We start from the raw sequence: 24,583 nt of genomic DNA on the forward strand, positions 1-24,583 counted from the left end.
CTTCTAGTCATGTCACATGCATATAGGAAACAGAAAAACCAAGTATTTAAACAGCTTTTTAATTACCCTGCCTACAAAAACCAGGAGAACACTGAAGGTATACACATTCTAGTTCTGTTTGTACAAAAATATACTATCTATTCCTAATGTCAGTGAATACTTTGGTGACATTTAATTATTTTTCTACTATATTCACTAACTTCTTGCTGGTATACAGACTTCATAATTGTTCTACAGTCCTATTTGAAACAGACAATATGATATATGACTGGTATTAAAATAATAGGACACAATTATTATAGCTATAATAGTCTTTCTAGAATATTTTTTAAAAGAATCACAGAAAAATCTACTTGATTTTTAAAGAGTAAAACAAGTAGATCCCTATATACTGAAGATACAGTAGCTTTACTACATACCAGGAATAACCAGATAGAAGTTTGGTTTAAAGGCTGATATCTCAGTAAGGTTGTTAAAAAACAGAAAGATGCCAAAAACATAAGAATAAAACTATAAAAAATATAAAGAGAAGGTTATAAAAGAAAGTTCACTTGGAAGAACATGACAGTGTTCCTAAATGAGAAAGCCAAACCTAAATGTCTAGCCACAAATCTCTCCCGCAATCTATTCAAATTTAGCGTGTTTCTAAGGTTCATACGGAAGGGTAAATGCGCATCATGTCAGGAAAATTTGTTTTTAAAGAATCAGAGGGTACAAGTGCAGTTTTTTAACATGGATATATTGGGCAGTGGTGAAGTCTGGGCTTTTAGTATACTCACTTCCAAAATAGTGAACATTGTACCCAATAGGTAATTCTCCAACCCTCAAGAGAAACATTTTCTAAACAAATAAGGGAATTGCTCTTCTAAATTGAAGTTTGTTCTTTTAAAATTGTTCTTTTCTTGTTTTCTTTTCTTTTTCTTTTGGAGGCAGTGTCTCACTATGTCACGGTGGCTGGAGTGCAGTGGCTTCATCATGGCTCAATGTATGCAGCCTTTAACATCATTTAAAAGCTCTCCGGGCTCATTTGATCCTCCCGGCTAACCCTCCCAAGTAGCTAGAACTACAGGCACTTGCCACTGTCCTTGGCTACTTTTTTGCATTTTTTGTAGGGAGGAGGTCTGGCTATGTTGCCCAGGTTTGTCTCAAACTCCAGGGCTCAAGTGATCTGCGCATTTCAGCCTCCCAAAGTGCTGGGATTATAAGTGTGAGGCCCCACGCCCAGCCATGATAAAACCAGCCATGGTCTATTATACATATACATATTATACATATGTGGTCTATTATACATATTTACAAAAGTATAATAGAAGATAACCTAAAAAAAGGTTATGAAGAGTGAATTCATGGAAGAAATAAAAATTAATAATAAGTAAAGACACCTACCTTTGCTAGTTACAATGCAAATTGAATCATGATGTCAAGTTTCACCTTAGGTGTACAATGACAAAATTGTCACTCTTAGCTTAGTATTTTGTTTCTATTTTTTTAACTATTAACAACAGGCCAGGTATGGTGGCTCATGCCTATAATCTCAGTAATTTGGGAAGTCAAGGCAGGTGGATCACTTGAGGTTAGGAGTTCGAGACTGGCCTGGCCAACATGGTGAAACCCTGCCTCTACTAAAAATACAAAAATTAGGGCAGGGCACAGTGGTTCAAGCTGTAATCCCAGCAATTTGTGAGGCCAGGGCAGGCAGAGCAGCTGAGGTCAGGAGTTTGAGATCAGCTTGGTCAACATGGTGAAATCCTGTCTCTACTAAAAATACAAAAGTTAGGCAAGTCTGGTGGTACAACCTATAGTTCCAGCTACTGCAGAGGCTGACGTATGAAAATCGCTTGAACTACAGAGGTTGCAGTGAGCTGAAATTGTGCTGCTGCACTCCAGCCTGAGAGACAACAGTGAAACTCCGTTGCAAAAAAAAGAAAAAAAATTTTTTTAAATGAAAAAACGCACAATACTTGTTTTTTTTTTTTTTTTTTTTTTTTTTTTTTTTTTTTAACAAAGGAAAGTCTTTAGTTCTAGCCGGGCGTAGTGGCTCATGCCTGTAACCCCAACACAGGAGACCGCGGTAGGAGGATTTTTTTTTTTTTTTTTTTGAGACAGAGTCTTGCTCTGTCGCCCGGGCTGGAGGGCAGTGGCCGGATCTCAGCTCACTGCAAGCTCCGCCTCCCGGGTTTACGCCATTCTCCTGCCTCAGCCTCCCGAGTAGCTGGGACTACAGGCGCCAGCCACCTCGCCTGGCTAGCTTTTTGTATTTTTTAGTAGAGATGGGGTTTCACCGTGTTAGCCAGGATGGTCTCAAACTCCTGACCTCGTGATCCGCCCGACTCGGCCTCCCAAAGTGCTGGGATTACAGGCTTGAGCCACCGAGCCCGGCCTGGTAGGAGGATTTCTTGAGCCTAGGAGTTAAAGGCCAGCCTGGGCAATGAAATGAGACCCCGTCTCTAAAAAAAAACACAGAAAACTAGCTGGCGTGGTGGTGAGTGCCTATGGTTTCAGCTCCCTGGGAGGCTGAGGAAGGAGGATTGCTTGAGCCTGGGTCGAGGCTGCAGTGAGTTGAGCCACTGTACTTTAGCCTGGGTGACAGAGCAAGACCCTGTCTCAAAAACCAGAAAATTTTCACAGCCTAACTCTTAGTTTGAGTATACTCAAACTGCTAAAAATTACAATCTCTAAGCACAGGCTAAAATTGTAAGGGCTTTTAAAATCTGAAAGATATCTATAATGTGTATATATAATTTTTAAATTTGCCGGGCGCGGTGGCTCAAGCCTGTAATCCCAGCACTTTGGGAGGCCGAGACCGGCAGATCACGAGGTCAGGAGATCAAGACCATCCTGGCTAACACGCTGAAACCCCGTCTCTACTAAAAATACAAAAAATGAGCCGGGTGAGGTGGTGGGCGCCTGTAGTCCTAGCTACTCGGGAGGCTGAGGCAGGAGAAGGGCGTAAACCCGGGAGGCGGAGCTTGCAGTGAGCTGAGATCCGGCCACTGCACTCCAACCTGGGCGACAGAGCGAGACTCTTGTCTCAATAAAAAAAAAAAAATTTTTTTTAATTTAAAAACTAATATTAGAAGGAACAAGATTACACAATTTTAAAAAATTTTAAGGTTTAAAAAGTAAAAAAGGCTGGCATGGTGGCACACACATGTAATCCCAGCACTTTGGGAGGCCGAGGCGGGTGTATCACCTGAGGTCAGGAGTTCAAGACCAGCATGGCCAACGTGGTGAAACCCCATCTCTACTAAAAATATAAAGAAAATTAGTCGGGGTTGGTGGTGGGCACCTGTAATCCCAGCTACTTGGGAGGCTGAGGCAGGAGAATTCCTTGAACCCGGGAGCCAGAGGTTTCAATGAGCTGAGATTGCATCATTGCACTCTAGCCTGGGCAACAAGAGTGAAACTCTGTCTCAAAAAAGTAATAATAATTTTTTTTTTTTTTTTTGAGACGGAGTCTTGCTCTGTTGCCCAGGCTGGAGTGCAGTGGCCGGATCTCAGCTCAGCTCACTGCAAGCTCCGCCTCCCGGGTTTACGCCATTCTCCTGCCTCAGTCTCCCGAGTAGCTGGGACTACAGGCGCCCGCCACCTCGTCCGGCTAGTTTTTTGTATTTTTTAGTAGAGACAGGGTTTCACCGTGTTAGCCAGGATGGTCTCGATCTCCTGACCTCATGATCCGCCCGTCTCGGCCTCCCAAAGTGCTGGGATTACAGGCTTGAGCCACCGCGCCCGGCAATAATTTTTTAAAAAGTAAAAAGAAAAAAAAAAAAAACTGGCCAGGCACACCTGTAATCCTAGCTACTTAGGAGGCTGAGACAGGAGAATTGTTTGAAACCAGGAGACGGTGGTTGCAGTAAGCCCCAGATTGTGCCATTGCACTCCAGCCTGGGCAACAAGAGTGAAATTCCGTCTCAAAAAAAAAAAAGTAAAAAAAGGTTAAATTAAAAACCAAACTAAATTGAAGTATACAAGCTGTAAATTATAATTTTTTAAAAAAGATTATTTTTTAAAAGCAAAAAATAAGTCCCTGTAACACAATCTTATTTGTAAGGTTTCCAAAGGGAATAGGGTGCTTTGTCAATGCCATAAATGTAGCATACAAATTCCAGATCAGATTCAGATCTAGGAGCAACATTCATGTCAAGTGTAGCAGGATCGTATCTTTCCAAAGAAACGTCACTTTTGAGTTTTAATAATAATCATATAAGAGACAAAGTAGACTAAATTTTTCAAAACAAAATTATGGTGGCCAACCCCTCCCAAGAAGTCACCAGTTAACATCTTTTAAAGCTATCTACATATTACAAGAAAATGAGACTTTTACAATACAATTCAACCTTTGTAAAGGGGTTGATGACTGAGTTCACACAACGGGGTTTTGAAGTTTTGGTAATGTCTTGATCTGGCCAATGGTCACATGGGTATGTTTACTTTGCACAACTTCATTGGGCTGTACCTTATGGTAGACACTTTTCTGTGTGTATGTTATACTTGAATTAAAATTCCCTTAAAAAATGAACTCTATAAGCGAGCAAACAAACTAACGTAAAAAGAGTACTAATCGGCCGGGCGTGGTGGCTCATGCCAGTAATCCCAGCACTTTGGGAGGCCGAGGGAGGTGCATCACTAGAGGTCGGGAGTTCAAGACCAGCCTGACCAACATGGAGAAACTACTAAAAATACAAAGTTAGCCAGGCATGGTGGCGCATGGCTGTAGTCCCAGCTACTCAGGAGGCTGATGCAGGAGAATTGCTTGAACCTGGGAAACAAAGGTTGCAGTGTGCCAAATTCATGCCATTACACTCCAGCCTGGGCAACAAGAGCGAAATTCCCATCTCAAAAATAAATAAATAAATAAATAAATAAATAAATAATAATAGTGAGTCAGTTTAATATTATTGACAGTTAACATTAACTTCTTGCTCACTGACTAAATTTTATCACTGAAAAATAAAATGGCTAGCTCACATTAGGAAGATATCGTAGGCACCAAACAAGTAGCCCAGGGTACCACCTCATCTCTTTATCTTCCTGTCATGATAATATACAAGGAGGTGCCTTATTGGGCAGAAACAAGCAGCACTATGGTATAGTTCAAAGATAACCAAGGCAGGTAATTAGGTAGAACCTTAGAAGAACTAACAAAGACAACAAAAAAGGGAATGGTTTTGAAGATTGGATAAATGTATAAATCCAAGAAAGACGGTTTGAGGACTTTTGCATACTTTAGCTTCACCCCTAAACTTGGGTCACATCAGACAAGAGGGGTAAATACAACATTTTCTTGCTGGGCGCAGTGGCTCATGCCTGTAATCACAGCACTTTGGGAGGCCAAGGTGGCTGGATCACTTAAGGTCAGGAGTTCAAGACCAGCCTGGATAACATGGTGAAACCCCACCTCCACTAAAAATACAAAAATTAGCTGAGCGTGGTGGCACACGCCTGTAATCCCAGCTACTCGAGAGGCTGAAGCTGGAGAATGGCTTGAACATGGGAGGCAGAGGGCCAAGATCACACCACTGTACTCTGTCCTGGGCAACAGAGTGAAACTTCATCTCAAAAGAAAAAAAAAAGAAATCACTTGTAGGTATTCATTGCCACACCTGCTCTATTGACTAATACACAATTCCACAGAGGGGAACTCATCACGATGCCCAGTGTGAAGCACTCAGGCATTGGAGCCAACGAGGCCATCCACTGTTTGACTCTTCTCCCTACTTCTGCCATTACCCCAGAAGCTCAAGAGGGGAAGTACACAAACAGTTATACTCCTGCCTCAGCCTACTGAGTAGCTGGGATTACAGGCTCACGCCACCATGCCCAGTTAATTTTGTATTTTTAGCAAAGACAGGGTTTCACCATGTTGGCCAGCCTGGTCTTGAACTCCTGGTCTCAAGTGATCCGCCCATGTCAGCCTCCCAAAGTGCTGGGTTTACAGGTGTGAGCCACCACACCTGGCCAGCTGGGATATTCTTAAATGTGATTTACTCATGACATCCAGCTAATTTTTAAAATACTATTTTTTTTTGTTTGTTTTTTTCTTGAGACAGGCTCTCATGCTATCACCCAGGCTGGAGGGCAGTGGTGCAATCTCAGTTCACCGCAACCTCTGCCTCCCAGGTTCAAGCGATTCTCCTTGAACATCTAAGGTGCATCTAAGAAACTACACTACCCTTTTCTTCAAAATCTACTGAAGTACAAGATCCAAAGTGACAGCACAGAAAAAGAGTCAAAAATCTCTGCCAAAGACTATAATTATGTGAGAGTATTAATGACCACCTGGCAAGGAAACATTTCAAGAGAAGAATAAAACAGTGTTGAGAACATAGTCAAAACAATGTAAGAATGGCTCAGAAAATGGTGCTGGCCAGTTAGAATTTTCTGTTAGAATTTTTGTGTGTGATCATTAAAAAGAGAAGTAATAAATCTCTCTTTGAAACAAAGAAGACAAGAGGACTGTCGCGGTGGCTCACGCCTGTAATCCCAGCACTTTGGGAGGTGGAGGCCGGTGGATCACTTGAGGTCAGGAGTTTGAGACCAGCCTAGGCAACATGGTGAAGGCTGAGGCAGGAAAATTGGTTGAACCTGGGAGGCAGAGGTTGCAGTGAGCTGAGATTATGCCACTGCACTCAAGCCTGGGCAACAGAGCAAGATTCAGAAAAAAAAAAAAGGAAGACAAAAGAAACACAAATTTAAAAAAATAAAAAAAGGCAGGGGGCAGTTTAGGATAGAACTCTAAAACTACTAACAAATCTAAGCGTATACATGAAGATTTTAAAAAATGAAACCATGAAATGATGCTTGATATAGATTAATGTTTTATAACAAGTACACCAAAAATGTACACTATCCAAGATGAAAAGTAAATTTGGAGCAATGTAATTTACTGACTGCATGTGTGTATTCCATTTCTTACTTCAAAATTTTTGACCTTCATTTCCTCCCTCACCCACATATAGTCCACCCAATTGCACTAGTGTCACTCAAAATAACCTCACGATAAAGTTCTACAACTATGTAGAATACAGACAGATCTAAATCTCTTTTTTTAAATTGTTTTGAAATTTTTTCCCACCTTCCTTCATGGCCTTTTTTTTTTTTTAAGGCAGAGTCTCACTCTGTCGCCCAGGCTGGAGTGCAGTGGCGCAATCTCAGCTCACTGCAAGCTCCGCCTCCTGGGTTCACGCCATTCTCCTGCCTCAGCCTCCCGAGTAGCTGGGACTACAGGCGCCTGCCACCGCACCTGGCTAATTTTTTTTTTTTTTTTTTTGTATTTTTAGTAGAGACGGGGTTTCACCGTGTTAGCCAGGATGGTCTCAATCTCCTGACCTCGTGATCCGCCCGCCTCGGCCTCCCAAAGTGCTGGGATTACAGGCGTGAGCCACCGCGCCCGGCCCTCATGGACTTTTTTAAATTCCAATTTTCATTCAACCTCTACCTAAAGTTCAAGCGTGGGGTGGACAACTCCAGCAGATTCCCAGCTCTAATCCTCAGTTTCTCATGCCTCAGAAAATAGCTAATGAATACCACAGCCATACTATTTCAAGATACCAATTCAAATTCAAGACACTCAACTTTCTGTTCTCTCTGTAGGCAGGGCTCATTCTTTCACTCAGGCTCGAGTGTAGTGGCCTGATAATGGCTCACTGCAACCTCCTCTTCCGAGGCTCAAGCAATCGTCCCACCTCCCGAGTAGCTGGGACCACAGGCACACACCACCACAGTCGGCTAATTTAAAAAAATTTTTTGCCGGGAGCAGTGGCTCACGCCTGTAATCACTGTGCTTTGGGAGGCTAAGGTGGGAGGATCACGAGGTGGGGAGATGGAGACCATCCTGGCTAACACGGTGTAACCCCACCTCTACTAAAAATACAAAAACAGCCGGACGTTGTGGCGGGCGCCTGTAGTCCCAGCTACTCCGGAGGCTGAGGCAGGAGAATGGCGTGAACCCAGGAGGCGGAGCTTGCAGTGAGCAGAGATCGCGAGATCGCGAGATCGCTCCACTGCACTCCAGCCTCGGTGACAGAGCGAGACTCCGTCTCAAACAAACAAACAAAACAAAAAAATTAAAAAAACAACCAAAAAAACCTATTCTATTTTCATAGAAATGCAATAGTATTGCTTGGTTTTGTTACCAAGATTACACTTTTGAATCGTCATTAGTAGATAGCAAATTCTTCATTACGTTGCTCAGCAGCTGTGCTTTATTTCATTTCTTACCATTGGATTATTTTTGCATTTGTGAAAAGAGCCAGGTATACATTAGTATACACTAAGGTATTCTCATTCTGAGAAGACATTGCACAAGAGAAAATAAGAGCAATTTAAATATACCTGCTTCACGAAAAATGCCAAATACCTCTTGTACCTAATAACCCTAAGGATTTAAATAGAATGTTGCTGCTGGGCATGGTGGCTCACACCTATAATCTCATGGCTTTGGGAGCCTGGGGCAGGCAGAGGCTTGAGGCTGGGAGTTCAAGACAAGCTTGGGCAACATACCAAACCTCGACTCTACAAAAAATAAGAAAAAATTAACCAGGCATAATGGCACACCCCTATAGTCCTCGCTACTTCACAGGCTGACATGGGAGGATCACTCGAGCCTGGGAGTTCAAGACTGCAGTGAGCTATGATTGTGTTAGTGCAGTGGTCACTAACCTTTTTGACACCAGGGACCCGTTTCATGGAAGACAATTTTTCCACGGAAGTGGGGCCAGGGGCAGAGGTTTTGGGATGATTCAAGTGCATTACATTTATTGTGCACTTTATTTTTATTACTATTACATTGTAATATGTAATAAAGTAACTATACAACTCATCATAATAAAGAATCAGAGGGAGCCCTGAGCTTGTTTTCCTAAAACTAGATGGTCCCATCTGGGGGTGAGGGGGGACAGTGACAGATCATCAAGCATCAGATTCTCATAAGGAGAGCACAACCTACATCCCTCACATGTACAGTTGACAAGAGGGTTTGTAGTCCTATAACAATCTAATCTCATTGCTGATCTGACAGGACTCAGAGCTCAGGTAGTAATACTAGCAATGAGGAGTGGCTGAAATACAGATGAAGCTTCACTTGCTCGCCTGTCGCTCACCTCCTGCCGTGAAGTCAGGTTCTTACTGGCCCATGGCTCAGGGGTTGGGGTCCCCTAGGTTAGTGCACTGTAGTCCAGGCAACACAGACAGATGGATATCCAAAACCAACAAATAAAATTTCACTAGGGAAAAATACTAAATAGAAAGTTGCTACCAAAATCTTTAAGCTACATGGTTTATATTTGCCTTCTTAAGGAAAAAGAAAAACCCAAAAAACTATACACTACAATTATTTATATCACTGTCGTTATTATTATATTTAAAAAGGTTTTAAAGACAGGAAAAGGAAATCACCCCCAATCCCACCAATAAGCCTAGTTGCCTTTCCTTTGGACTCACTGTAGGAGAAGCCAGCTGCCACATCATGAGGACATATTCATTCCTTGCCACGTGACAAAGGAGTGAACAATTCAGAAATAGCTAACAGATACAGCTCAACAAATCTGTAACAACTATCAGCCCCAGATATTGGGAACCAATTGTGTGATTTATTTCAAATATACAAGGTACTATGGATAGGCCAGACACAAAGGAACAAAACAAAATAAAACTGTACTATTTGAGAAATATATAACTAGCAGGGAAAGGTGGAGAGCAAGAAAATTATTACCACAAAGCCAGGATGGGAGATTTATAACTGTGGCTTCTGAGAATCTAGTTGATTTTCTTTTTTTTTTTTGTAAAGTGATGTGGGGTCTTGCTATGCTGCTCAGGCTGGAGCGCAGTGGCTGGCTCTGGATTCACAGGAGCCACCATAGTACACTGTGACATTGATCTCCTGGCCTCAACCTCTCGAAGTGATAAAAGACACTGTCGTTTCCTCCTTGCTCTCTTTTGATCCACTCACTCTGGGGGAAACCAAGCTGCTGCGTTATGAAAACATTTAAGATGAGGAGGAACTGAGGCCTCCAGCCAATAGCCATCAAAGAGCTAAGGTCTCCTGTAAGAGAGCTTGGAATTGGGTCCTCCAACTGCACCACTCTCCCCCCGTCAAGTTTTCAGATGATTGCATCCTCATAGGAGCCTATGCCAGAAGCACCACTTGGATTCCTAACCCACTAAAACTGAAGAGATGATACCTGTTTGCTATTCAAAGATACTGAATATGGCCGGGCGCGGTGGCTCAAGCCTGTAATCCCAGCACTTTGGGAGGCCGAGACGGGCGGATCACGAGGTCAGGAGATTGAGACCATCCTGGCTAACACGGTGAAACCCCGTCTCTACTAAAAATACAAAAAAATTAGCCGGGCGTGGTGGCAGCACCTGTAGTCCCAGCTACTCTGGAGGTTGAGGCGGGAGAATGGCATGAACCCGGGAGGCGGAGCTTGCAGTGAGCTGAGATCCGGCCGGCCACTGCACTCCAGCCTGGGCGACAGAGCAAGACTCCGTCTCAAAAAAAAAAGATGCTGAATAGTGACAGATAAGGAAGACAGGTTTTATCAGTTAATTCCTTAAATACTATGTATAAAACATAAGCCAGATAACACATCTCTATCTAAAATACTTATAAGTTTTCATGTTACTCATTGGCTAAAACTGCAGCTCCTCACTATGGCCTACAAAATCATTCACCTTTTTACCCCCACCCAGTTCTATTAACTAGCTCCTTAATTTCGTTTTTGGTTTTTTGTTTTTTTTTGAGACAGAGTCTCGCTGTGTCGCCCAGGCTGGAGTGCAGTGGCCAGATCTCAGCTCACTGCAAGCTCTGCCTCCCGGGTTTACACCATTCTCCTGTCTCAGCCTCCCAAGTGGCTGGGACTACAGGCGCCCGCCACCTCTCCCTGCTAGTTTTTTATATTTTTTTAGTAGAGACGGGTTTTCACCTTGTTAGCCAGGATGGTCTCGATCTCCTGACCTCGTGGTCCGCCCATCTTGGCCTCCCAAAGTGCTGGGATTACAGGCTTGAGACACCGCGCCCGGCCTATTTTGGGTTTTTTTTGAGACGGAGTCTTACTCTGTGGCCCAGGCTGGAGTGCAGTGGCTCGACCTAGGCTCACTGCAACCTCCACCTGGTTTCAAGCAATTCTCCTGCCTCAGCCTCCAGAGTATCTGGGACTACAGGCTCGCGACACCACATCTAGTTATTTTTTTTATTTCTAGTAGACACGAAATAGTTTTACCATGTTAGCCAGGATGGGCTTGATCTGACCTCTGGTGATCTGCCCCCCTCGGCCTCCCAAAGTGCTGGGATTACAGGCGTGAGCCACTGCGCCCAGCCTATCCCCTTAATTTCAAATGACTCTGCTTAGATTTTTTTTAATGTACTCTTATTTCTTAACCCAAAACCTTTGTTCGTGCTGTTTTCTCTGCTTAGGAGTGCTACTCCCTGCATATCCTCTGCGTACTTAGCTCCTTTTTGTCACTCCTTTCTCAGCTTAAATGTTACCTCCCCTGAAACGCATTCCCTGACAACCCACGCTTATTTTATTTTTGGAGACAGTTTTGCTCTCGTTGCCCAGGCTACAGTGCATTGGCCCAATCTTGGCTCACTGCAACCTCTGCCTCCCGGGTTCAAGCGATTCTCCTGCCTCAGCCTCCCAAGTAGCTGGGACTACAGGTGCCCACCACCAGGCCCAGCTATTTTATGTATTTTTAGTACAGACAGGGTTTCACCATGTTGGCCAGGCTGGTCTCGAACTCCTGACCTCTGGTGATCTGGCCGCCTCAGCCTCCCAAAATGCTGGGATTACAGGCGTGAGCCACCGTTCTGGCTGACAACCCACACTTAATGGGAAAACTCTGGAAACATCCCCATGGGAAGACAGAAACAAAGTAAGGAGACCATCATTACTAAAGCAATATAAAATTAGAGTTAGTCTGTTGGACTAACTGTATTAGAGGATACACAAGAGAAATATGTACAAAAACAAGAAACATCTAAATTCTACCTTAAATAAATTCTATCTTAAAACAGTCCTCAAGGACAAAAGAAGGCATACGCAAATGGAAAGATGCAATATGTGGAATAGGAAGACTGAACATGAAATATATGTAAATTCTCCAAATTTTATTAATACGATTCCAATAAAAATACCAATAGGATTTTATTCTTGTAATGAAGCATGGTGTTTATACATTAATATGATAAAATAAACCAGAATAGTCAGACCACTTTTGAAAAATTAAAAGGAATTAGCCTATTAGACATGGAAATATTATAAAACCTAAATAGAGCAATCTCATGCTGATTAAAGATAATGATTTAACACAATAGGGAATCTACACACATAAGCAAATACACATCAATAATGAAGAGATGTACAATTAAATGAGTGGTGTTGGATAACTGAGTAGCCATCTGGAGAAGTGTACATAGCTACCAATACTCTAAACCAGGATAAATATAAAATACTTCAATATAGAAAAATAAAATAAAATCATTAAAATACTACAAAAGGAAATGAGAGATTTATAACCTACAAGTAGTAAAGATTTTTCTAATTAAGACACAATACCCTAAAGCTATAAAAGATGAAAAAGATGATTACAGTTAAAAAAAAAAATCTAACTGGTAAAACCACAACAAACTGAGAAAATATATTTGCAACTCTTATCACAAATGACCAATTTTCTTGAAAATCTATCAAAAAATCTGGTCAAGCACAGTGGCTCACGCCTGTAACCCCAGCACTTTAGGGGACTGAGGCGGGAGGATCACTGGAGCTCAGGTGTTTGAGACCAGCCTGGGCAATGTAGCGAGACCTCCTCTCTACTTAAAAAAAAAAAACAAAAAATTGGTGGGTTTGGTGGCAAGTGCCTATAGTCTTAACTACTTGGGAGACCAAGGTGGGAAGATTGCTTGAGCCTGGGAGATCAAGGCTGCAGTGAGGTGTGATTGCACCACTGCAATCCAGCTGGGGCAACCAAGACTCTGTCTCAGAAATTAAATAAATAAATGAATAAATAAAATAAAGGGCACTCTGGCTATTGTAAAAGTATAAATATCAGCTCTGGAATAACAAGCTTCAAAAAAAATGTATAAATAGGAAATACTTACCCACTTAGCAATTGGACACCCATGAGAGCTTTTCCCTTCTTTACCGGTGTACACTACTATTTCTATCCTTATTGCATTTCCTTTTTGACCATACCTGAGTATAAAACACAGTGAAGGGAATGTACTAATTAATTGCAATCTGTACTTGAAGGTTTTGGCTTTGAAGATCTTAATGTATATAAGATATAGATGTACAGAAGCTCAAAAATCAAACACTCCTCATAATTTACTTTTGTTAAACATTTGCTTTTGTGTGGCAGGTATTTTGTTAACCAGTCCTACTCACTTATCCTTAAAGATCACTCTTTAAAAAATAGGCTGACTGCAAGACAAGCAATGGGAATGTAGGGTATGCAGTGTCAAGGGTGGTAATTTGACCTATTTCTACCATTATACAATAATATAAAAAGTACTTCTGAATTTATCAAAGACAATTAGTCTTGTTTTGTGGGTGCTCTTTTATGTGCCCAACAGCTTGTATGATGGGTGGCTCAGTAGCGACATGAGGACACCCCTCTTGTGTTGGGCCCTAAGAAACATCCAACCCATACTCCTGAATGTTTTTCAATCACGGCGTTTGTTCTTAGAGATGATTTATCTCCATTGAGTCAGATCCACAGTAAGAATGATTTTAACAGGGAAGCGTATTTCCTCACCTATTCTCCATGATTTCCCTGACAGCAGCAACACTTGGTCCTGCCCCAAGGTGTGTATAATATGGGCCTTTGTCTTTTTGTATAACTCGATCTGTGGAAGGAATAAGATTATTAGACCCAAAGCTTTACAGAATTGCATAGGGGACAGGAGAAGCTACTTTTATACTTTTTGTTCCCCCTCAATTCAGAACCATGAATCTCGACAAGGTTTTGGTAAGATTTGATAATTAAAGTCAAGGACAACAGCCCATAGAATTTAACTTTTAATGTTCCTTTCTTCCTGCCCCTAACGAATTCTTTCTTCCTCTGAAAATCAGAGGAGAAAAAAAATATTTTAGGATGTGGGTCATATTTATACTCCTATCTCCTGCTTAAAAAAAAATCTGTATTAATTGAGGTGTAATATTAAAAGTTATCCAAGAACAATGTTAAAGGTTGCCCTCAGAATCCTATTAAAAAACTGAGCAATTTCATTGCAGGCAATTTTATTCAACTACACACTTGCACAATTACAAAAGAATGTTCCTTGTTACAATTATTTGTGATATCAAAAAGAGAGCAAAACACTCCTAACATCTGTCAATAACGTGGTTTAAATAAATTATGGGATGTTTATATAGTGGAATACAATAAATCTATTGAAACAATAATATTTATAAAACATTTAAAAATCCATGCTATCATTATATTAGAAAACCAAGTAGAAAGATTGTTTTAAATTTTTGTAAAAATGGAAACAAAATTAAAATCAATAATGTTCTTTTGTATAGAATGGGAGTATGGGAAGATGTTTGCATCATATTTCTGCACCACTTGAATTTTTGTGAGCATGAATTTTGTTTCTTAAAAAATGCTATTTTTAACTTGGCCCCTTAGACTCATGTGTAACAAGAATTACTGGGGAATTTCTGCATTTCATGAATTTCTAGCCATGAAATTCTACACCAAAAACAGCTGAGTCCACTGCAGGTACTTACTCAACTCTGAATGCCCAGCTGTCTATTCCTGTATGCTGTGACTAGTTATTTTGCATAAGGAAAGGGTCTTCAAACTAGATAATCATCCTTTTAGAACCACGCACATAGAAAAAGCAGTCTAGCTCAGGTATATAAACTTTAAAGGCTCGTATTTGTTGAACTACAGGCCTTATTTCCATTTGTAAGGATATTTAGAAAAGTGTTCTCTCCCCCAACCTTTTTCTTTTTTTTTGAGATGGAGTCTCGCTATGTCGCCCAGGCTAGAGTGCAGTGGCGCGATCTCGGTTCACTGCAAGCTCTGCCTCCCAGGTTCACGCCATTCTCTTGCCTCAGCCTCCCGATTAGCTGGGACTACAGGCGCCCACCACCATGCCCGGGTAATTTTTTGTATTTTTTAGTAGAGACGGGGTTTCACCGTGTTAGCCAGGATGGTCTCGATCTCCTGACCTCGTGACCTGCCTGCCTCAGCCTCCCAAAGTGCTGGGATTACAGGCGTGAACCACTGCATCCGGCCGAAAAGTGTTCTCTCTTATATAATTCACATTTATTAAGCACCAGAGTGTACGTTATAAGGATAGGTTTTGGAGTTGAGACTGCTGTCTCTGAGTCCCAGTTCAGTTACCGGACAGCTACGAAATTCTCTGTGCCTTGGTTTCTGCATTTGTATAACGGGGATAATAAGCCCTCCCTTTGAAGGGTTGCTGTGAACATTACAAGTCAAGGCAAGGCACAATATCAGACTTGTAGTAAGAGCTCCAGAATGGAAGCCATTATCATGATTATATTCTTCTCTCCTTAATTCAAGAACTTTGTTCTCCTAATTCAACTCCACTAGACAGCATTGTCACTCTTTCCAAATTGTGAGATTCTTCTCAGAACAGCCTATCCTTGGTAACTGGCACATCGTAGTTTGTCAAAACTGTGTGTTAGCTGGTGTGGTGGTTCACGCCTGTAATCCCAGCACTTTAAGAAGCTGAGGCACGAGGATCACTTGAGCCCAGGAGTTCAAGACCAGTCTGAGTAACAAAGTGAGACCCTACATCCACAAACAAACAAAACAAAAACCTAAAAAACACTATGTATTGAACAATGAGCAGAGAAATGGAAGGATATTATTTCAGAACAATGTGTACTTTGGAAAAACAATAATTCAGTATTATTACTACACAACATTATTTTTTCTACTGTTGTCAAAAAAATCAGTGTGATGTACTTATCCTTCCCATTGAACCACCCACTTCTAATAAAAACATCACCTTTGGTCAAGGCAAATCTTGAGTCTTTGTGATTTGGAGCCATATTTTAAGTAAGACTTCTTTTTTTTTTTTTTTTTTTTGAGATGGAGTCTTGCTCTGTCGCCCGGGCTGGAGTGCAGTGGCCAGATCTCAGCTCACTGCAAGCTCCGCCTCCCGGGTTCACGCCATTCTCCTGCCTCAACCTCCCGAGTAGCTGGGACTACAGGCGCCCGCCACCTCGCCCGGCTAGTTTTTTGTATTTTTAGTAGAGACGGGGTTTCACCGTGTTGGCCAGGATGGTCTCGATCTCCTGACCTCGTGATCCGCCCGTCTTGGCCTCCCAAAGTGCTGGGATTACAGGCTTGAGCCACCACGCCCGGCCCCTTAAGTAAGACTTCTAATAGCTAAACCTATTTGGATGAGTTTCAAAACAGATTTTTTCACAAAAAATTTATTCTATCATAGTTGTATGGTAAACAAAATAATAGGGCTTCAAGCAGCCTAACGAACTTTAATAACACAATCTATTTAATTTCCCTATTTTTTACAGCTATATGAGAGTCAACAGGTTTCTTAGAAGAGTGCTTACCTGAAATTTGACCATACACAGTAACTAATCAGTACAGGATTCAAATTAAGCTTTCACATGTTTCAAATACTGAGGAAATTTCTCATAAGATCTGCCTGAGAATCTTTACCCAGCAAGATTTTCTCAGAGCTTTTAACACACTAATAAAACTAAGTGTTTCAGAATGTTCTCTTTCAATGACTCCTAAGACACAAAAATGTAGAAATACATTGATTAGGGATCAGTCCATGAGTCAGCTATTAGCACATGACTCATGTTAGCACACTGGTTATTCTTTGATTTTTTGAAATAGGAAATCAGTATTAAACAAATTTGTTAATATGTTAAAATTCAAAAAGGTTTATGAATTCTTCAAGTGGCCAAGATTATGGAATTTCTTTATACGCAGGTACACTTTGTATTGCAGAGAAATAGAAATATATTATCTCAGAATATCAAGTGCTCTTTGGACAAAAAAGACAGTATTAGATCTTGTACTGGATAGAGCATAAAAGCACTAGACACTGAAAAAGACATAAACCAGCTTCAATTCTAGAGTAGGATGGCAACTGCCAGCTATATATTTTATTTTATTTTATTTTATTTTTTGAGACGGAGTCTTGCTCTGCCGCCCAGGCTGGAGTGCAGTGGCCGGCTCTCAGCTCACTGCAAGCTCCGCCTCCCGGGTTCACGCCATTCTCCTGCCTCAGCCTCCCGAGTAGCTGGGACTACAGGCGCCAGCCACCTCGCCTGGCTAGCTTTTTGTATTTTTTAGTAGAGACGGGGTTTCACCGTGTTAGCCAGGATGGTCTCAATCTCCTGACCTCGTGATCCGCCCGTCTCGGCCTCCCAAAGTGCTGGGATTACAGGCTTGAGCCACCGCGCCCGGCCGCTATATATTTTATAACTGTTAACTTATACATATGTTTTACATTCTCTATATGTATCTTCTCACACACAAAAAAATATAATGAAAGGCTTGTAAGTTGAAATTTGTTTGAATATAGGAAAAATAAATAAACCGTAATAAACTATTAAGCTATCTCTTTTTTTTTTTCTTTCTTTCTTTTTTTTTTTTTTTTGAGACACGGTCTCACTCTATTGCCCAAGCTGGAGGGGAGCGGTGCAATCTTGGCTCACTGTAACCTCTGCCTCCTGGGTTCAAGTGATTCTCCTGCTTCAGCCACCTGAGTAGCTGGGGTTGCAGGTATGCACCACCACGCTCAACTAATTTTTGAATTTTAAGTAGATACAGGGTTTCACCATGTTGGCCAGGCTGGTATCGAACTTTTGACCTCGAGTGATCCATCTGACTTGACCTCCCAAAGTGTTGGGATTACAGGCAAGAGCCACTGTACCTGGCCTAGGAAATTCATTCTTATGCTACGCACAATAAATTGACAGACATTCAGCCTTGAGAGAAATATCAGCCTATTTTTCCACTTCAGCAGGTTTACCTTTTCCAAATCTGTTTTTCCAAATTATGAGTTGAATATTCCATTCTTGTGAGCAGAACCAAAAGGTCCCACAGAAAAATGGTTATAGATTTACTTAATCCATCTTAGTTAGAGTAAGAATGGGGAAAAAATATCACACAAAAAAAGATGAATCAGAATTTGCTTCAGTCATGATTGAGGTAATTTGTGCAGGTGAAATAAGAACACATCCACACAAGTACTCACCAAGACAGTTGCAGGTGGGCAGTTCAGAATCTTTAGTTACAGACACTAGGTTTTTTGTAGGGTTAGTAAAGAAGTTCATAGCATAATCATTAAAATTTTTCTGTGCACTGTCCACTGTGGAAAACTCTGATGTTCCAACACTGGATGAACACACTTCCTCTTCACTTTTGGTAGAAACCACTGTAATTCCACCTGAACACACTACATTTACATTCCTGAGAGTTAGTGCTGACTCCGGTAAGGGTGTTTCTTGAGAGATACCAGGCAAGGTTGGCAGTCTCTGATCCATGAGCTGCTCCTTAACAACCTGCTGAAACCATATTTGGTCATCGCCTGCCATCACGTTAGCACACTGGTGAGGCGGAGAGGAGGGCTGGGTCAAAGGATGGGCTTTCTGATTGGCATTCACCGTTAACTGTACCTGAGAATTATAAGCTTTATCAGTGAATGCCTTCCCGTTGGATTCCATTTTAAGATGAAATAAGCTGAGTGAATCCAATGGTTCAACCTTCATCTTTTCCTCTGCTGATTCAGGATATCTCTGTAATTTTATCTGAGTGAGTGGAGGAAATACTGTTTTGGGTTGCATAATGGACCTCGTTTGAGCCAGTGGTTTCCATATTTTGGTCGAGGAAGAAATTTTCCCAAATACAGTAGGAAAATCATGGGGACAAAATTGTCCAAAATTTTGAAATTTCGATGCTATCCAAATGTCGCATATTGTGCCATACATATAGGACAACTTTTCCCACTTCTGCTGATCATTTTCTTGATAACTTACAACTGTGGGCTTCTTTTTCCGCCGATCTCTTGATGGGGTGGATTTTGTCTTTTTCTGGGTTGGGTTCTTTTGCTTTGTTAATGATGAACCATGATTATTGTGTACACTTGAAGGCGGTTTCTGTTGTATTGTGCCCTTCTCCTGATTGTATTTTTGCTGTACATTACACATGACAGGGCTTGTTGGTGTACTTTCAACATTTTTGTCCTCTGGTTTTATGTAATTGAACTTAATTATTGAAGCAAGTTGTGTCAACTGTGTTGCAACGTCTTCCTCAATTTGAGTATGGGTTGCATCCTGACATGATAGATCATCTGAGTCCAATTTTTTGCTGCTGTCCAGTAACTGGTTGCAATACTCCACTTCATTATTTCTTGGTGGCAATTGATGCAAATCATTGGAACAATTGTCAAGAGTAATTATCCCTTGAGCAATACTTTTATTGGTGTCAATCTTGGGTGAATTTGATTTTGGTATAAAAAGAGATAATGAATTGGTGACTTTTGAATATTCATGTGACTTTGTGGATGCTTGGTTAGTAGCTGAGCTGATATGTGAGTTGGCTTGCCCATTGAAAACCACCGTGTTGCATGAACTTTGTTTTTCCAAAGATGGACAGTGATGAAGTTTTTGTGGGTCTCCTTGTAAGTTTGGGTCTTGGAGGTCTTTTCGTACAGTGTAAAGGATAGCTTTGCAGCTATTAAGCAAACTGGCTGTTCTCTGCTCTGATTCTTCATCCTTCTCTGACTTTGACGGGGAGGAATTCTCTGACGGGGCTTCTGAGAGTTGAGTCAGGGCCTCTATGGCTACCACTTGCTCCAATGTTAATCTCCTATCTTTCATTAACGATAAGAGACTTGGTTGAACGGGAGATCCATCTTTTGGTTCTTTACTTGGTATATTCTCCGGAGTTTTTGGTTGATCACCTTCATTGTGTATACTAGCATGACGATGTATGTTGGAGTGTGAAGAATGTGGAATGGAATTGCAGTTAAAGCCAGGCTGCTGGAAAACTAAAACGTTACTTCTCCCCTTGAGATGATCACAACTCATATCAGTAGCAACGGAGCTCATAGCGTTATTATGGTTTGCAGTGTCTTTTAGGAATTTATAAGAACTGTTTTCCAATGTCTTGCCGAATTCTTCAATATTGAATTTTTTAAATGAAACATTTGTTTCAGCTGGTAAATAGTGTACATGTTTAATGCCATTTCTTATGGTTTGTACAAACAATTTTGGAGATTTGGTTCGTTTCTTGTCAACTTCAGAGTTTTTCGATTTTTCAGCTTCTGGGACATTAGCACTAAAATCTCCTTTCACATGATCAGTTAAATGTGATTTCTTGTTTTGTGTCCACTTCTCCACCTCGATGCCTGTCATGCTGTCTTCATTTTTAGTTACATTTTCAACAGGATGTGGGTTCAATTCCAATTTTTGTTCTTCCCCATGACCACATCTACTGTAGTCCATGGATTCTGACTTGGGGCCATTTACTGGTTTGTTGTCAAAATCTGCCTGTAAAATACAGAAATTACTCATGTCATCTACTTGAATATCTGAATAACAGCCATAAGAAGATTAAAATGTAAAGCAACTAAATGTAAAGCCCCTGTGGATACAGCCTAAAATATTATTTCGCTTTTCACATGTTCAGTGAAGTCATAAAATACCAAAAGGGCATAATATACAAAAAGAAAAGACAACTAGGCTAGGTGTAGTGGCTCACACCTGTAATTCTAGCACTTTGGGAGGACAAGATGGGAGGATCGCTTGAGCCCAGGAGTTCAAGACCAGCCTAAGCAAGATGGTGAAACCCAGTCTCTAGCAAAAATACAAAAAAAAAAAAATTAGTCAGGTATGGTGATGCACACCTGCAGCCCCAGCTACTCGGGAGGCTGATGGTGACAGCATCACTTCAGCACAGGAGATGGAGGTTCCAATGAGCCAGAACTGTGCTACTACACTCCAGCCTGGGTGACAAAGTGAGACCTCTCCTCCAAGAAACAAAAGCAAAGGCCAGGGGTGATGGCTCACACCTGTAATCCCAGCACTTTGGGAGGCTGAGGTGGGCGGATCACGAAGTCAGGAGTTCAACACCAGCATGGCCAACATGGGGAAACCCTGTCTCTACTAAAAATACAAAAATTAGCAGGACGTGGTGTAGTCTCAGCTTCTTGGGAGGCTAAAACATAAGAATCTCTTGAACCCGGGAAACGGAGGTTGCAGTGAGCCAAGATCATGCCACTGCGCTCCAGCCTGGGCGACAGAGCAAGACTCTGTCTCAAACAAACAAACAAACAAACAAACAAAAACAAACCCCACAGAACTATCAAAATATCATACCTGCTAATATTTTGATGTGTTCATTTTTTCCCCCAAATAGTATTTTTAAAGTTAAAAAAATTAAAATAAAAAGTTTCTTTGTAGAGACAGGGTCTTACTATGTTGCCCAAGCTGTTCTCTTAACTTGTGGGCTCCAGCAATCCACTCACCTTGGCCTCCAAGTAAAAATTTAAACTAGGCCACATCTGTACTTGACCTAGGAGGCAGAGGTTGCAGTGAGGTGAGATTGCTCTACTGCACTCAGGCCTGAGTGCAGAAAAATAAAAAATAAATAATAATTAAAAAAATTTAAACTATAGGCTGGGCGCGGTGGCTCACGCCTGTAATCCCAGCACTTTGGGAGGCTGAGGCAGGCAGATCACAAGGTCAGGAGTTTGAGACCACCCTGGCCAATATAGTGAAACCTCATCTCTACTAAAAATACAAAAAAAAATTAGCCAGGCATAATGGTAGGCACCTGTAGTCCCAGCTAATCGGGAGGCTGAGACAGGAGAATCCCTTGAACCTGAGAGGTGTTGGTTGCAGTGAGCCAAGATTGTGTCATTTCACTCCAGCCTGGGTGACTGAGACTGTCTCTTAAAAGAACAAAAATCAACAACAAAAAAACTCCACAATTTAAACTACTTTTACATCAGTAGTGTTCATTAGACAATATCTATTTTATTTATTTTTATTATATGTTTTAATTAATTAATTTTTTTTTCAGACGGAATCTTGCTCTGTTGCCCAGGCTGGAGTGCAGTGGTATGATCTCAGACCACTGCAACCTCCGCCTCGTGGGTTCAGGCAATTCTCCTCCTCAGCCTCCCTAGTAGCTGGGATTACAGGCGCCCACGACCACACCCAGCTAGTTTTTGTATTTTTAATAGAGATGGGTTTCACCATGTTGGCCAGGCTGACCTCTGGTGATCTGCCCACCTCAGCCTCCCAAAGTGCTGGCATTACAGGTGTGAGCCACCGTGCCCAGACATACCTATTATTTTGACCCAAACTGTTTTCAAACAGAACATACACATAGAAAGGTGTACAAATCACAAGCATATAGCTTTTTAAATTTTCACAAAATGAGTTGTTAAGTATACTTGTAGTCCATTCTCATTGTATAGTAAGTTCACTGATTAAATACATAACAAAGTTATCATTTTTTCTGCTGGACATGGGCATTGGGTTATTTTTAGTGTTTGGGTGTTTAAAGTAACTGCTATAGTTTCAATTTCCTTCCTTCCTTCCTTCCTTCCTCCCTCTCTCCCTCCCTCCCTCCCTCCCTCCTTTCTCAGGGTCTCACTCTGTCACTCAGGTTGGAGTGTAGTGGTACAATCATGGTTCACTGCGGCTTCAACCTCCCAGGCTTACATGTTGCTCCTAGCTCAGCCTCCTGAGTAAGCTGGGACCACAGGCACATACCACCATGCCTGGTTAATTTTTTTGTATTTGTTGTAGAGACAGGATATCACCATGTTGCCTAGGCTGGTCTCAAAACTCCTGGATTCAAGTGGTCTGTTCACCTTGACCTCCCAAAGTGCTGGGATTACATGCATGAGCCACTGCACCCAACCTAATTTTTCTTATTGAGATGAATTTACATGACATGAAATCCATCACTTTACAGTTGAAAAGTATAGAATTCAGCTGGGCATGGTAGCTCATACCTGTAATCCCAGCACTTTGGGAGGCCTAGACAAGCGGATCACCTGAGGTCAGGAGTTCAAGACCAGCCTGGCCAACATGGCAAAACCCTTCTCTACTAAAAATACAAAAATTAGCTGGACATGGTGGTGGGTGCCTGTAATCCCAGCTACTCAGGAGGCTGAGGTGGGAAAATCGCTAACACGGGAGGCAGAGGTTGCAGTGAACCAAGATTGTGCCATTGTACTCCTGCCTGGGCAACAAGAGTGAAACTCCATCTCAAAAAAAAAAGAAGAAGAAGAAGGAGGAGAAGGAGAAGGAGGAAGAGGAGGAAGAGAAGGATGAGGATGAGGAGGAGGAGGAGAAGAAGAAGAGGAAGAAGAGGAAGAAGGAGGAGGAGGAGGAGGAGGAGGAGAAGAAGAAGAGGAAGAAGGAGGAGGAGGAGGAGGAGGAGGAGGAGGAGGAGAAGGAGTGTACAATTCAGTGGTTTTTAGTTTATTTGTACTGTTGTGCAACCATAGCCATTCTCTACTTCCAGAGCATTTTCAAAACCCCAAAGAGAAATGCTGTGCCCTATTTAAGCAATAACTCCCTATTCCCTCCTCTAATCCTTATTTATCTACTGTCTTTTCTTTTTTTTTTTTTGAGACAAGGTCTCACTCTGTTCACCAGGCTGGAGTACAGTGGCATGATAACGGCTCACTGTAGCCTCGAAGTCCCAGGCTCAAGTTATCCTTCCACCTCACCCTCCTGAGTAGCTGGGTCTACAGGCGTCTGTAACCACGTCTGGTTAATTTATATTTTTCCTATTTTTTGTAGAGACAGGGTCTCTCTATGTTGCCAAGCCTGATTTTGGAGTGCTGGACTCAAGCAAGTCTCCTGCCTCAGCCTCTAGAGAAGCTGCGACTACAGACTAATTTTGAAAAACCTTGAAACAGCTCATCAGACATACCACAGGAATTGAGACAGTGGAGTGTTTCCATTGATATTAATTGTAAAAAGAATGATAACTCCAATTACATAGTGTATACACATTTGAAAAATTCATGTTGTACATGATAAATATATACAATATTTCTTTGTAAATTCAGTAAAAGAATTAATGAAAAAACAATGAGCCAGGTGCAGTGGTATGAACCTGTAGTCCTACCTGCTGGGTAGGCTGAGGTTAGAGGATCCCTTGAGACTGGGAGTTCAAGGCTGTAGTGAGATACTATTGTGCCACTGTTCCCCAGCCAGGTTAAAAAAATGAGACACCGTCTCAATAAATAATAAATAGGCCGGGAGCAGTGGCTCATGCCTGTAATCACAGCACTTTGGGAGGCAAATGCAAGCAGATCACGAGGTCAGATAGAGACCATCTTGACCAACATGGTGAAACCTCGTCTCTACTAAAATACAAAAAAAAAATTAGCCGGGCATGGTGGTGCATGCCTGTAGTCCCAAGTACTCGAGAGGCTGAGGCAGGGGAATCTCTTGAACCTAGGAGGCGGCTGGGAGGCGGAGACTGCAGTGAGCAGAGATCACACCACTGCACTCCAGCCTGGCGACAGAGTGAGAATCCCTCTCAAAAAAATGAAAAAAATTAAAAATTGGTAACCTCTTGGGAATAGGAG

The 24,583-nt window shown here is 41.7% G+C and overlaps 1 protein-coding gene across 1 annotated transcript in view; it reads right to left on the reverse strand.

Annotated features, from left to right (window-relative positions):
- Positions 1-24,583, reverse strand: part of TET1 (tet methylcytosine dioxygenase 1) — a 139,613-nt gene that overhangs the window by 29,697 nt on the left and 85,333 nt on the right. The window contains exons 4-6 of the mRNA XM_010375212.2: positions 18,218-20,513; positions 13,756-13,846; positions 13,100-13,193 (exon numbers count right to left, since the gene is read on the reverse strand). Of these exons, the coding sequence (XP_010373514.1) occupies positions 13,100-13,193; positions 13,756-13,846; positions 18,218-20,513 (2,481 nt within the window). The remainder of the gene's footprint in view (positions 1-13,099; positions 13,194-13,755; positions 13,847-18,217; positions 20,514-24,583) is intronic.

The sequence above is a fragment of the Rhinopithecus roxellana genome, chromosome 11 (assembly GCF_007565055.1).
Source record: "Rhinopithecus roxellana isolate Shanxi Qingling chromosome 11, ASM756505v1, whole genome shotgun sequence".
NCBI classification, from domain to species: domain Eukaryota; kingdom Metazoa; phylum Chordata; class Mammalia; order Primates; family Cercopithecidae; genus Rhinopithecus; species Rhinopithecus roxellana.